The sequence below is a fragment of the Dermacentor andersoni genome, chromosome 6 (genome assembly GCF_023375885.2).
Source record: "Dermacentor andersoni chromosome 6, qqDerAnde1_hic_scaffold, whole genome shotgun sequence".
Classification (NCBI taxonomy): Eukaryota; Metazoa; Arthropoda; class Arachnida; order Ixodida; family Ixodidae; genus Dermacentor; species Dermacentor andersoni.
Window position 1 is genome coordinate 7,610,114 of NC_092819.1, and position 15,474 is coordinate 7,625,587.

At 44.7% G+C, this 15,474-nt stretch overlaps 2 protein-coding genes across 3 annotated transcripts in view; one reads left to right on the forward strand and one right to left on the reverse strand.

Moving 5' to 3' along the window:
• The window catches only part of Chd64 (transgelin calponin-3), an 81,546-nt gene extending 77,555 nt beyond the window's left edge, over window positions 1–3,991 (reverse strand). Inside the window, exon 1 of the mRNA XM_050170373.3 lies at window positions 3,715–3,991. Coding sequence (XP_050026330.1) covers window positions 3,715–3,768 — 54 coding nt within the window. The 5' untranslated portion in view covers window positions 3,769–3,991. The remainder of the gene's footprint in view (window positions 1–3,714) is intronic.
• Window positions 1,530–8,669, forward strand: LOC126521625 (uncharacterized). 2 transcript variants are annotated; one of them, XM_055065789.1, is made up of 2 exons: window positions 1,530–1,878; window positions 5,555–8,669. In XM_055065789.1, exons 1-2 carry the CDS (start codon window positions 1,761–1,763, stop codon window positions 7,771–7,773), a joined length of 2,337 nt encoding a protein of 778 aa, XP_054921764.1. In that variant the 5' UTR covers window positions 1,530–1,760; the 3' UTR covers window positions 7,774–8,669. The 2 variants fall into 2 exon arrangements, with proteins under 2 accessions (XP_054921764.1, XP_050026275.1); XM_050170318.3 differs by lacking the exon at window positions 1,530–1,878 and adding an exon at window positions 4,652–4,916.
• Window positions 8,670–15,474: the final 6,805 nt, after the last annotated feature.

The window sequence follows — 15,474 nt, forward strand, 5'->3', positions numbered from 1 at the left end:
CACAACCATGTGTTTGTCGCGGGTATCATAATCATTCTGTTTGCGTTTGTTTCAACGAAAAAAGGTGCGGCGGATAATAGATTTGTCGGCACGACGAGCTCGCAGATCCCATTGCACGATCAATGGACTGACAGCAGCAGTAGAAAAGGCACTAGGAAAATACAGGTGGTTGCACCAATTAAAACATAAGTGCCAATGTAACACTATGTTCGAAGAGTTAAGTAAACTTGCTTACATATTTCTTGACGTTGCAGTGTCACGCACACGGTGCGGACCGGCACAACGGCCCGACAGGAGCACTCAAGCCCTGTCGTGCACAAAGCAAACGCTGCGCACCATACAGTTGCATGCACCCGGTGACGAGTCCGCTGGCACCGAGGCTCAGCTGAATCGCCCTGGCGCGTTGCGGGTGCAGACAACGCAGGTAGTGGCGTCCAACACCTGCGCGCGGAAGCACCGCGAAGGGGGTCCTTCATGGCCAATAACTGCGCTTCTGCTGAACGCATTCAAGAACTTCTTGCGCTCAAGTATTTCTGAAAGGGCCTATATTAATTTCAATTTCTCCACTTCAATCTTCAAAAGAACCGGAAAAGCGAGCAATGCGAGACTAACCACAAGACCACCATGTAGGTTGTAGAGGCACTTTGTAGGGCAGACCGGTCAATGCTTCAACGACAGGGCAAGACAGCACAATAATGTCGTTCGAAAAGCATACGGAAGCCACTTGGCTGAAAACTGCAAAAAGTGTGCATGTATGTATATACCCGTGTTTGCTACCACAATTTTTCAGCAACGGGAAAACCAATACAAAGTGAAATAGTTGAAGGGTATTATATAAGGAAAGCAGGTGATAAGTGTGCCAGCTGTCCTTTTTTGGCGCTGCATGAAAAAGAATTCTTTTCTAGCTATCTGGACGCGTGTAACGACTGGCCGTGCAATATTTTGTATTATATTATGTGCCTGGTTCGCAGTGCGTATAAAATAGCCCGGACAATCGAAATAAACGCTAGTTGGAAGTTCACCGCCCGTCCTGTCGTCTGTGTAAACTTCTCGCGCTCGTCCACTGATGAACCGACTCGCCCAGATCAAGGTCACTAAGTCATGGGGGTGCCATCATTATGGGGAACGCCGTAGTGGGGGACTCGGGAATATTTTGGACCACCTGGGGTTATTTAACGTGTGTCTAAATCTACGTGAACGGGCGTTTTTGCACTTTGCCCCCATCGAAATGCGGCCGCCGTGGCAGGATTCGATCCCACGACCTCGTGTTTAGCAGTCCAACACCATAGCCACTAAACAACCACGGCGCGATCGCGCGACAAGGCCGAGCCGTCTGTTCAAGCGACGGCCCGATCCGTCGCTCGAAGCTGTCGCGCACAAAATCGCATTCGGGTTTAGCCTTAAGAACCTACTGCCAGACCTTCAGAAATATTTTATGCTGCTTTTTTACAGTAAAACACGTCAACTTAATTTAATAGAGCCCGCGTCACGCTAGTTTCGGCGCCTATATTGCCGCCCTCATACCGGCAACACTGGGGCGACGTCGCTCGACGTCATCGCTCGCATGGGGTGCGGCTTGTAGGCGACGAGCGAACGCGACCGCCGTCTCCATCGCTTGTCGCGCGCAGGATCGCTTGCATGGGGGAGTTTTTACAGAATAGTTTCTTGGGTCTGAACTGAAGCAGTGCTCCTATTTGGTGCTACAGGCTAAGATAATTTCGACCGCCCGTGTTTATTCACCGTGCACCAAATGCAAGGATATGCACGAGGAGAATTGTCTTCTGCCGCTGTCGGAACGCGGGCTGGACCACCTGGGAGGCGGAATTCGCCGCCGCACAGCGGCACGAACGCACCGGCCATCCAAGCGCAGCATACGTGGTACGTACGTGCCGAGTGCGGCTCCCAAGGTGCGAACAAAAATATACTGCGCATCAAGAGTGGGCGTGGCACTTCGTTGTCGCCACTGAATTACAAGATTTGTTTTAAGAATTCAGTGTAGCGGAAAGGAGTTTACTGGCTGCAAAGAAAAAAGAAAAGTAACGCCAACGTTCTTGAATGTCCCGCCCAAGTTCATTGCGATGTAACGGATGTCTTAATACTTTAATGTGTGCATTTCTGTAATGTCTTGCTGTTTGTATTTCGCCTGTTACACACACACACAGGCGAAGTTTTCTTCACATACAGAGCGCGATGCCATCCTCCATTAACAACCGAGCAGAGGTTGCAAAAGTACCACCTGACGCCAAAGGGCGCTGTGTACTACGGGAACTTCAAAGAGGCGTCGCCACACGGCATTTCTTTCTGGCTCGCCAAGTCTCCACTTACGGCGGCAGTGAACTCTTGTAGAATCGTGCTTTACTAACAGAACTAGGTTGATCACCCCACTTTAGTCTCCCTCCAAATGAAATGGCAACTGGATCGCGCGAACATTCCTCGACGGCCCTGTTACGTACCCGGTCTGCAGACACTGCAAAATCGTCAGTGTAATCATCTGAATTTTACCATCGCTTTTTCTGGCGGTTTGGTGGATAGGGGGATAATCACTGGCGTCCCACGGGCAATATTAAATTTCTTAAAAGAGCGGTTTGGATCAGAGAGCAAACGGGTATAGACGATATTCTAATAGACATTTAAGAGGAAAAAAATGGCGCTGGGCAGGTCATGTAATGCGGAGCTTAGACAACCGTTGGACCATTAGGGTGACAGAATGGGTACCAAGAAAAGGGAAGCGCAGTAGAAGACGGCAGAAGACTATGTGGTGCGACGAAATCAGGAAATTTGCGGGTGCTAGTTGGAATCGGTTGGCGCAGGACGGGGGTCGCATGGAGAGGCCCTCGTCCTGCAGTGTACACAAAATAGGCTGCTGATGATGATGATACAAAACTGCGCTGCCGTACATTTTGATTATTTGCACAGACCTGGTCCAGTGCCGCTCTATTTATGCGGTCTCTGCAATAGACCCGAGTTCATATGACTCCTTTTTCTGCCACCAGTGCAAACGGTTCCATTCCGTCTTGGGCTTACTCCAGCTATGGCCGTTTACGACTTCCCCCATGACAACAAGACTGCCGTGTTCACTTTCTGAGCTTATCTCAAGATTCCAGATGGTCGAAATCAATGCCTTCTATTCTTGAAAAGGTCGAACGTTTTACTTTACTATGGCCAGTTTTATAATTAGCACGCTTGTGCTGTTACTCTGGTTGCCTGCAGTTTTTTTTTTTCCTCGTTAACATTTATCTTTGTTTCAACTCACCGGCGGTTTCGGCCAATCGGGCGCGCTCCGCGTCAACAAGAGCGACACTGATAAGGCGACCCAACATATGCGAATGGCCAGGTGCTTATTTGCACTACTCGCCAGTGAGAACGCGGCTGCCGCTACATGTCAGTTGATTTTCTCCTTTAGCAACACAGCTAGCCTGGAGTTAGCTTCGCTTGGTTCCGGACCGGAGCGCGGGAGAGCCGCCTCGCTTCTATCCGACACGAATGGGGCATAACGCAAACTTAGCGGGATATTGCGAATGACTTGAACAAAATTCCGCCAGGCATCTCCCACTGAAGTGGATCCTGGCGTTATAGAATGAGTAGCTAGGTGCACGCGCAGTGCGACCAGCTGCCGTGCCTTGATGCTGCACAATGGTGTCTCCAGTTCGCTAACCGCGACGAGCTGGGAACATATACGTCAGCGAGCTACTATCAAAACATGGACAAGCTTACCTTGCTGTGAGCTTCGGCCGCGAGGCCGGATTTGGTGGCACGGTGTTCAGCCATCCTGTCGTCTTTTCCGCTAAACGAACACTATCCGCGGTTGAAGGTACCGGGAAGAAGAGCGAGGGCTCACGTAGCAACTTTCCTTGCCGCCCAGCAGACGACGACACGGCACTCCAGCGAGCGTATTCCGCCTACACCGCCTGGCGTTTGATCGGTTTGATCAAGTGTACCGCCGGAACTGTGCTGTGCCGCGCCGGTGCCGCCGCTCCTCTCGACGAAAGCACTGGGAGGGCTGGGAGCGCTAGGAGAGTGAAAATCACGTGCTCCCCGTTCCCATAGCAACTACAGCCGGCCGATGGGCCGATGGGCGTCGTCTGCTCAACATGACGTGGAAGCTGTTGCTCTTGCTGTCTCTGAGTGGCCTCGCCGACTTGTGGTGCTTGTGGTGCAATATGCCCCCTCCCACCTCCAAGAAAGGATGAACTTTGTTGCTGTTTGAGCTGATACGCTGGCTGATATGCCTGTTACTACGGCTCAATGACCGGAAAAGCTCGCAGTCGCGCAACGGTGGGCGCTAAATTTGTTTACCAAGTTCGTCTCGCAACTGTTTCGTCGTGCCGCAATGGTTTGTTTAGTAGCTTGAAGTTTAGTATGGTGAAATGTTTATCACGATTGTGTGGTTACAACATATCCTATATGCCATTGCACTTAGAAGAAACACACACGCAATGAGATATGAAACGGAGAAACTTCATTACGCAAGTTGACGGCACATAGCTGTGCGGGAACACAGTGGCAAATTCAAACTGCGAGTGCAGATGGCAGAACGAAAACGAAATAATAAATCTTGTTTTATCCTAAAGTAATTTGTTATTTAGTTATCTTGAGTGAATTGTTTATCTCTTATGAAATAGCAATGGGATTGGCATGAATTGCCTCGCATAGTGCACAAACGCCGAGTGTTCGATACGAAATCCGTGTGCGGTGAATTTACACGTATACGTACGTAAGTGGCGCCGCAGTTCATTTTGCATGACACCGTTCGTTTCGAACATGGATGCGTGCTTGGTGTGGTTTCTTCGAACATAGCCAACATAGATTCGAGAACTTTACACTTTGATTGATACTTTGGACTATTCTAGTACACTTTGGACATATTACTGTGCAGGCTGCTACAAGACAACGTTCGATCGGCACGTTTCGTCAAGGTGAGAATTGTATCCCGACAATTTAAGTTAATTCATTGTGCTTGTTATGAGAATTCACAACAAGCACAATGACAGACAACTGGCACCGGCTCGCCGTGACAGACAAATGACGCCGCCGAGCCGAGGGAGCTCGATCCTTTCTTTTTTTTTTTTTCCTTCTTTTTTTTTGGGGGGGGGGGGGGTTGGGGGCTTCAGAATGCAGTGGTTGTCTCGAGCATCGACAGCACGCTGATAGGGATCGATACATCGCATTATATATATGTATATATATATAGTTCAAAACATAACCAAGATACTTTGCATACAGAGTGGAAACCTGGAAAAGAACTGTGATGAAAATTCGTTTGATTAGTGCAGAACTCAGGACATCACTAATCGTACCGTAAATTGCATTATTATAATGTATTTGCAAATTGCAGCCCCACCCTCCACCCCCCTTCCACTGTAATGCATGCCTTCTTGGAACTGTGGGCACAGCATAAATAAATAGGTAACTTGAGACAAAAATGGCGCACCAAAAGATGTATTTAAAAAAAGTACATAAAATGCATTCAACTTAATTTACATATAGTATCACTCACTGCGCAGGTAAGAAACTATTGTATTCGTGATGTTCTCCTTCACATTTTATTTTGCAGGCAAGCTGAATGCTGATTATTGGACATCTGCTGAAATGGCTCTTGAACGGTGCCTGGTCGAGTTCTTTGCTCTTCAGGTAAAGAAGGCTGGTGGAGCCCTCATAGTATCACAAAATGACACAATCAAGAAATATGAGAAGTATGCACCAGTCACACTGGTCAACTACATGAATTCCAAGTACAAGGGTGCACTGGTACGTTTCTTAAGGGGCCACAAAGACTTCTTTGTCTTCACCAGCAACAACAAGGTGTGTCTGCAACCTAATTTTGATGCAGTGAGCATTCTGGTGAATCCAAACAACCTGGATATCGTCCAGTTCTTTCTGGACCTTCTCCAGAAGATAGGAGCCACACAAGAGCAGCCATGTTCAGCGCACATTCTGTCCAAGTATATTCAATATATGAATCATGATGCAAGACTCTTCTTTCATAAGACGTATGGCAACAGCCTCAACATATTTTTTACTCTCAATGTTACCCACTTTCTTATGACATCACCTGATCGAGGCTTTGTGTCCTTGAGGCGGCCTGTTGCCGCTTCAAACTGCATTGCTGCACACCTCAGGAAATGCTTGCACAAAAGCAATGCTTTCACCTTTTCAAGTGGGCTCAGCATGGAGCAGCTTCAGCACGAGGGAACGGAGACTTGGCTTCCTGACCTCAGGCAGTACTTTAGTGATCGATCAAGAACAAAGCTGAATGATGTCTTGAACTCTTACCCCAATATATTCAAATGGCAGCCCCGTGAAAAAGTGTGGCTTCGCAAGAAGTATGAGAAGTGGAATGACGCGTGGAGTAGTGCTGAGGAACTCTTACTTGCTGTTCACTTCATGGAAATGTTAAAGGACATAGGTGCCATGTCATCAAACCCAATATGCTTCAACTACATCCTCTGCAGCACACAGTCCGTTCCTCAGGAGTGTTCAGTCTATATGAACCGAGTTTTTCCTGGCATTGACCTCATTGATTTGTTTCATTTGCACCCTGACAAGTTCGATCTATCTACAGTCAACTGTGTTTCACTGAAGTGTGGCAGGGAGGAGGTTGAAACGAAAAGATCCCCAGAACTCCTGTCAGCCTACTATGCTGCCCAGCTGCTAAAGTATGCCCCAAACCTGACACCTGATCTCTTGAGTATCTGTGCAGAGCAAGCCCCTAAGGCTGTGAGGACCTATTGTGGGTCTACTGTACGACACAGGCTTCACACCATTCTTGATTCAGGACAGGAATTGCTCGCCAATGGTGCTCTAGATTGTACAAAACTCATTGACATGATCAAGTCTGTCTGTGGAAAACCTGTTTTTGGAGCAAACAAGAACAAAGGATCAGGAAAATCCAAATATTCAAGTTCAAAATCTGCTGTTTCTGTGCCAGAAAAAGCCTCCACAAAGCATTCTAGGAAAGAAAAAGAGGCTCCCGTCTTGGCAAGTGCCATTCAACCAGAACATAACACGCCAAATCTTCAAGCCCTGATAGTAAACGTGCCAGCTCCTGCCTTGGGCAGCTTGACCCCATCAGAGCCACTGCAACTACAGCACAGATGGCCTAAACCAGGGAGCCGAAGTGAACTGAAGGAATGTGTGGCTACGTCTGGTACTCTAGTGAGGTCCCACTCGCTTGTTTTGATACCAGCATCACACAGCATGGAGTTGCTTCCTCAAGAGGTGCCATTTGGAGAAAACTGCGTTCTCAAGTTGAAGAATGACAGCAGAAAGTCGGTAACTATGAAAAGATCCAGCTCTTTTGTGTGTTTGGCACTGAACAACTCTGATGATTCAGCAACAAAGTTTGTAGGTGACAGTGCAGAAGCTCAGAGAAACTCCTCCTCTGTACAGCTGTGTGCCAATGCAGCAGAGATTTCGGCACCATCGACTTCACTTGAAAACACCAATAGTTTAGCTGAGTTTAAGAAACAGTCCCAAGAACAGACAAGCACAGTTGATGAGAATGTTGAGGGAGCAAATGATGCATGCATGATTGACGATGGCTCCGATTCCTCACCTGACTATGTGTACAGTAAGATGGAGTCCGTGCTGTCCGAGTTCATTAAGAAACGGCTTGAAGCTAGTCCTACTCACTCAGAGAATTTTACAAGCTTGCATGAAGCTGTTACCAAATATTTTGGAGCTGTGTGTAGTTACGAGATTCACCTAGCGGTGCTTTTTTGTGTGGGAACACTCAGTTTTGATGGAACGAATGTACATTATCACTCCGGTTAGCTAGGATTGCAGTTGTTGCAATGACAGATTGCTCAGTAGCAGCAGCATTGCTTACTTGAATATTCTTACTGTTGTCCCATGAGCTTCATTTAAAATTTCCTTGTGAATTTCACTGACAAATTAATTTTGAAAAAGCCAAAGGAAGTTGCTTATGTCATTTATGGTGTATGAAATTAACATATTTATTAGATTGTTTTGCTTACATCATGTTCTTGTAGGCACAATTTCTTGCACATTTCACTTGGAAGTTCAGCTAAAGAAATTTTTTTTTATTGGTGTTTGTCAACTGCATTCCTGACTCCTTACCTGATGTGCAGTCAATTACCTAAATTGTTGAAATTTAGATTAGGTAAGATTTGTCAGAAGACTATACGAAACAACCAAAATGGAAGTTGTTTCGACAAGCTGGTGGTACGCCATTTCATGTAATATAAGCCTTTCAGCGAGCTGATACCCCGTGTTGCACATTTGAAAGCACAACATTCTTGTCAAGCCTTGTTTAATGTGTCTTTCTGTCTTTGCGTTTGCCATTATGTACAGCAGTAGTGTCATGCCTTCTGTGTTCTTCATGCTATTTTTGTGTCCACTACCATGAATTTTGATGGACCATTACAATACAAAACACAGGTTTAGCCCAACTCGATTGTGCTGCAATCAGCATACTGGCACAGAAATTTGTGAAAAGGAGGCAGTGCACCAAGCATGAAAATTACCTGCAGGATGAACTTATTTAAGCCGAGCAGTAGTTAGTTGCAAAATACACTTCTACTGAACATAAAGTGCACGATGGGAAGCAGTGCTGAAAAAAAAGAAAAGGAAGAATTGTGGATTACCTTGTTCGAATGCGTTCATGGCAATTTTCAATTCTGTAATAAATATGAGCTAGGAGCACAAAATTGTACAAGTGTATCTTGAGATGTCTCAGTATGCAGAGTGAACAAAGAGTGTCATCAAAGGCACCAAATAACTTTGTCACATCTCAAAGAAGGCATCGGGGAATAAGCTGTAATTGAAATTGAAACATTGAAAATAATAAAGAAAGGGAAATGAAAGTGGATGAAAAAGTAATGTGTTGCCAGTGGAAGCCAAACCCAAAATCTCTGCATTACTCGTACATTGCACTATCAATTGTGCTACAATGATGGCTAACAAACTGTCCACTAACTCGGGTATTTATGTTTACTAGGTCTAGCCTTAGGAGTGTTTTAGCCAGGGCCACTCTGAGCAAAGCGGGACGGATGTGGAACATCCTTTTTTGCCCGATGGCGTCACGTAACACGTGATCTTAGAAGAGTAGGTGCATGGCAAATAAACCCTTGCATGCTACCTAATGACATCAAGGCTGCCAGATTGGAGACCTTTGCCATAAATAAACAAGAGAAGAAGGGGAACTGAGGGGCTTGATTTTGTTAATCATGACCACATAAAGACAACGGACAATGAAGCCAAGGAAAGTATCGGGGAAATTACCTGTGGTTGAAATTAACATGTAGAAAATAATAGAGGGGGGGAAATGAAAGTGGATGAAAACATGACGTGTTGCCGGTGGGAGCTGAACACAACCTCCGCATTACGCGTGCTGTGCATAACCAATTGTTCTACAGTGGCGGCTATCTAACCCTCTGCTAACTTGGGTATTTGTTTACTAGATCTAGCCATAGGAGTGTTAGCGAGGAGGCATAGCGAGGATCTCGAATCTGGCAGCCTTGACGTCATTAGACAGCATGCGAAGGTTTATTAGCCACGTGCCTGCTCTCCTAAGATCACGTGTTACATGACGCGATCAGGAAAAAAAGGATGTTTCACATCTGCCCAGTATGGCTCTGAGTGGCGCTGGCTAACACACCAAGGGCTAGATCTGTTAAACATAAATACCCAAGATAGCGGACAGTTTGATAGCCATCATCATAGCACAATTCGTAGTGCAAAGCATGTGTAATACAGAAGTTGCGGGTTTGGCTCCCACTGCCGACATGTTATATTTTCGTCCACTTCCATTTCCCTTTCATTACTTTCTACATTGCAATTTCAACCACAGCTAATTTCCCTGATGCCTCCCTTGGCTTCATTGTCTGTTGTAATTATATGGTCATGATTAACAAAATTGGTTCCCCTTCTCTCGTTTTGTCACATCTCATGCCCTGCAGTATGCCTTTTGCTGTTGTCACTACACTTTTGTTTGAATGTCCGACATTTTTTTTTCCATGTGCTCCAAAAACAAGTTTAGTATGAGAATACGTAAGGGTGAATATTACAAAGATAATTTGGCTGCTGACACCCATCTTGTCCAAAATAGGCTTGGTTTGGCCGTTCCTTCTTACTACTTACATGCTTGGTTTTGCTTCTATGATAAATTTTTTACCATGGAAGGACAACACACTGTTACGGAGCACCAAACTTAGGAGATCTTGAACAACTTGAAAAGAATGTTTGTAACGCAGAATTCATCACTCATGTATTCACCTCTCATGAATTTACCACCCATCTTTGTATTGACAGCAACCAACTCTTTGCCGTACATACAGCTGCTCATGGCTCAATCAAAATATGCCGGATATGCTTCTAGTAGGCCAATTTCTTAAGATTCGGAACGTGAAAACGAAATATTACAACTCGGAGAAGAAGACAAAGCCATCATGTACTAAGCAGTGCTGAGGAAGACTAGCTTGGCAGATGAAACAAAAAGGCAAGTTGTTTGACAACACACTTTGTGTTCAGCTGAAAAATTAAGTGTGATGTGTTTTACTTCTGCTATTTACCATGGAGTATAAGCGTGCTGCACTAAACTAGTACTACAGATGCTTGTTGCTGTATGCTGCAAAGTTGTGCAACGTGACTGTCCTCTAGGAAACACTCTGCATGGTGATCTACCTACAGAAGTAAGAAATCAGTACTGGGAACTGTGCCTGAAACTTGACTGCATTTCACTGTGGCATACAGCAATGTAATAAAAAGGAAGGGGGCCAGGACACCAACCAAAGGATTTAAGAGCATTTTTTACGTTTTGGCTCCCCCATGAAAGCCTTGCGCACAATGCAATAGTGTTATAGGTGGTCCTCACACGCTTTGTAGGTACCTGTCTGATAAAGATTTTGAAAGCAGTGAAGTCAAACATAGCATCTCAAAGTGGTAGCTGTCACCAGGGAAGAATACAAGAAACTGGCACGTGACGCACATACCAAATGTTTCAAGCAGCAACTTTGGCACAAGAGAAGCATGTGTGCGATCGTGGCCTAATGTTTAAAACATTAGCTTCCAGAGCTTCTATCCCACCATCAGTCACGCATTTCTTTATACCATTACAAGCATACTTCACCCACTTTGGAGGTATGTAAAAGAAAACTAGAGGTGTGTTGAGTGTACGCGATCACAATGCAGCGTGCACAAAGTCGCAAAAGAGATACAAACTACAGAAATGTCACTGATATATGAGTGTACAAGGTCATCAGTGACGTGCACAGCTGTAGGGATGTCACAATCATCACTATCTAAATATATGGTAAGAGTTAGCAGTGCTTAATTCTTACCCAATCTTTTATATCAACCAGTGATTTGCCAATACTGCACGACACATTAATTGAAAGCATATCCCGTTTCCCTTAATACACATGAATGAATGCATGAAATTTTTACAATTTCAAGAGTAATCTTGTGCTGCACCGTTTTATAACTTCAAGTTACTGATAAAGCAGTTATAGGAGGATATGCACAACATATTAGTGCTGCACGATACACATCAATGCACTTACAGAACTGTTACAAAGCTGATTGAAGGCACTGAACACAGCGCTTGATGTAGCAATCGGTTCTTAGTACAATCCTGTTACTTTTCTTAAGGTGAGACTTTCTAGGTGAACCCTCCCAAACTGCTGACCATGGCTTTTGCTGCTGTCTTTCTGAATAGCTCATACACAGGGCAGCACTTGTATAGAAAATCAGCTTATATGTAACCCAATCTGTACTACACCTATATATGTGCCAGTGGCCGGCACTCGTCTCTAAAAAATTACGCAGCGAAATAACAAATGGTACCTAAATATCTTCAGTGCAACAAATATGTGTCTTCAAGTGAGACCATTGCGTATCATCTTTGTCAATGCTCTCGCTTGAGTGCACCGAGAAAAAAAACTCGACCGTATTGGACAGACTGGACAATCGCCCTTTGTCAAAAGTGGTAATCTTTGGACACTGGTTGAGGCCTTTTTCAGCAGGGAAGACGTTGACCAAGTTGTTGCACTTCTTGAGGACAAGTGGACCGAGTGAAAGTAAAAGACTTTAAAAAGTGTCATGTGCTACTTCACTCTTGTACAGCTTTTCTTTTTTTGCATAGACCACCTGGCCGCCCCAGCATGCGGTAGCCAGGTTGTCTATGCACAGGCTAACCTCCTGGTCTTTCCCTCGCTTCTCCTCCTTCAGGTGTGTAGTTACTATAATTAAGCAAAGCTTGCTATATCTTCTTTTGCTAGTTTTGGCATCGCTGCTCGGTCAGCTTCTTATGGACTAAAGTGAGCCTCTCCTGAATATCGTGTAATAGTAAATGACTCATTCCGGAAATGTGATGAAATGTGGGCCAATCCCAGAGCCAGGTAATCTGCAAATATGTGGGCCATGTGGTGGAAGTTTCCACGTCTTGATTTTCTGGGCAAGTAATGCTAAGCTTCACAACGGGTTGCAGAAGGTGACCAGTGTTACAATGTTTAATTAATGACTTCATGAAAACATTGCTTAATTCACACAGATTCTAAAATGTGTGTTGGATCTGCATTTATTTTAATGCCTTTCGTACAAAAGAAGGGCATTCTGATAAACCAGTCAGTTGAAAAGAAATGAGCAGCAGTATAACAAGCGTACAAACTGCAGTACAGGAAAACAAACATAAATGTATGGAAATTTTCATTGCTGTTTGTGAGGAACAGTCAGCCTCTACAATGACAATTTGCAACTACAAATCACATGACCAAGTTGGGCACACTTTCACAGTGAAATGGCTCACTCAATGTAAACTTGTGGTACTCCCACATGTGGATTCCATGCATTCTACAAAGCAATGACAGTGGAATGATGATGACCGTGTGACAACAGTGGGTTAACAACTCTGGAATGACCATGACAATGATGCAATGATACTGCTGAATTGGCGACGGAATGATGTTGACTGCATAATGATGGGATTATGATGATTGTCTGATTACAACGGCATAATGACGATGGATTAATAATGCTAGAGTAACAGTGATAACAGCATGACAATGAAGGAATGACGTCAACTAGCGTTGCAATGCAGCCTGTTGGTATGCCATCTTAGAATCTGGTGTAGCACATTCAAGATGAGGGAAGTGGAAGACGAGAAGAAATGGTGTTAACGGAGGGGCCCAATTTTTATTAATCATATCAAGAGAAGCCAACAAACACTGACACCAAGGACAACATAGAGGAAATTACTTGTTTTTAATAAATGAAATAACTTGCAGCAGGTGGGGAATGATCCCATGTCCTCGCATTACATGTGCGAAGCTCTCTTAATGAAATAAAGAAATGATAAATTAATGTAAATGAAAGTGGATGAAAAGACAACTTGCCGCAGGTGGAGAACGATCCCACATATTCACATTACCTGTGCGATGCTCTCTTAGAGCAGTAGAACATTCCCCACCTATGGCAAGTTGTTTTTTCATCCACTTTCATTTCCAATAATTTAGTGTTTCTTGATTTCATTTACTAAAAACAAGTAATTTCCCCTATGTTGTCCTTGGTGTCAGTGTTTGTTGGCTTCTTATGATATGAGGGAAGTAGAAGGGCACTTTAATGCAGAGACATGGCGCTAACTTCTGAAAACACAATGCATTAACTTCCAGCAACTGGATCTTCGAAGCCTCTGACGCATCTTTTTCAAGTGCCCTTCTACTGTCCGTGTCTTGTATATGCTACACTAGCATTTCAAGAAGGAATGGCAATTATGAATTGAAAATGACGCAATAACAGAGTGAAAACAATAGCATGGTAACGAAGTAACGAAACTGGCAAAAAGGCTATGAAGATATGAAGACAAAGGTGTGTTCATGTTGAAGCTCACGACTTTGCTTACATAGATCAACTGCCTCCCCAGGCCAGGTGTTTATTTTTTAGAAAGAGCAGAAACGTACTGCACTATACGTTAAACTTAAATTTACCCACTTTGTCTGCAACCGCTATCATGTATAGTAGAGTTTCCTTGCCTTCTTATAACCCTTTTCCCCCTCCTGCCCTCCTCGCATGTATTGGCCTCGAGGGCCACCACAGGAGAGACTGGCGCCGCTATAGCTGTGACGTAGTAAACGACATCACGTGACTCTGCTTTGCCAGCCACGCCAGCGCTGCTTGTTGCCTTTCTTCCCAAGACAGTCATTTCGTTTATTGTTTCAGCATGGTTTACTGCTCGGTGCCGCTGTGCCAAACGTATTCGACAGAGCCCAGTGCGAGTTTTCATGCGTACGCCAAAACCAAGCAGCAGCAGGGTGCATGGTTGATAAAGCTGAGAATGGGGAAGCAGCCCACCATTCATCATCACGTGCGTAGCAAGCACTTCTGCAAAGAAGATTTTGTGTACGGCGTTGCAGCTAAAATGTTCGGTTAGTTTGGCGTGGAACTTCCCGGGACTGTACGTATTAGAATTCACGACGTTTATTCGTGCCAGGCTGGAAAAGATGGTGCCTTGTTTCCGGAGCAGTGCCATCGCAGAACTTTCTTGTCCGGCCCTTGGACCGTCCAAAACACACCGTGCTTCACCGGAATTGGGAGCTGGAGATAAGCTCGCGGCCGATTTCCTTTGGGTTGCATAACTCTTCGGAGGCTACGTGCAATGCGGAACCTGATGATTTGCTAGCCTTCGTGAAGCGCTCGGTGTGATTTCATTACGTAAAGTTTATATTGTGAGAGCAATTATATGGGCACTCCAAGCTCATTTCAGCCGTCGCCATCACCGTAAAGTTCCGTATGAAGTCCAAGGGCGATAACACTGTCGCTACGCAAAATTATGCAAAATTGCCGCGGGACTGCCCGCTCGAGGCACTTTGCGTGCATTCGCAGGCTTCTTTCACGCTCTGAAAAACACTGCTAGCACAGAAAGCTGTGCCGGCAGTTTTTCATGTCGCTTTACAATTTTATCATTGACACTTTTCTTCTAATTATAATATTTTAGAAGTTTAACTAAGACTTATTTAATTAGGCAAAATGAAGAAATAATAATTTGGGTTCTGTCCAGCTACATGGCATTCGCATACTTTTAAACTCTGGCTAAATTTAACTGGGACACCCTGTATAACGTCGTGCTGACGAACATGAAAAAGACCAGAACGAAGCAAACAGCACAGCTTTGAAGTGTGCTGCGACAAATAAGATGAATAAAGCAAAAGCATAAAATATGCACTGAGCCTTTTCTAGTACGACCCACTGGGCTAAATATTTTTGATTTTCAACATATGACACACTACAAGAAGTAATTGAATATATCACTCTAGTCACTTTGGTGCATCCCAGATAGCCAGATACATCCATTAGATGTGCATAATATGGTACACCTTGGAGATTCAGTACGTCCATTAGATATCCAGATTTATCCAGAAAATGTTGCATAGATGTACTCTGGATCATCACAAATGCATCCGGAACATGTAAGTAGTATGTTGTGGGGATGTCAGCGCTGGATATATGTAACATCTAATA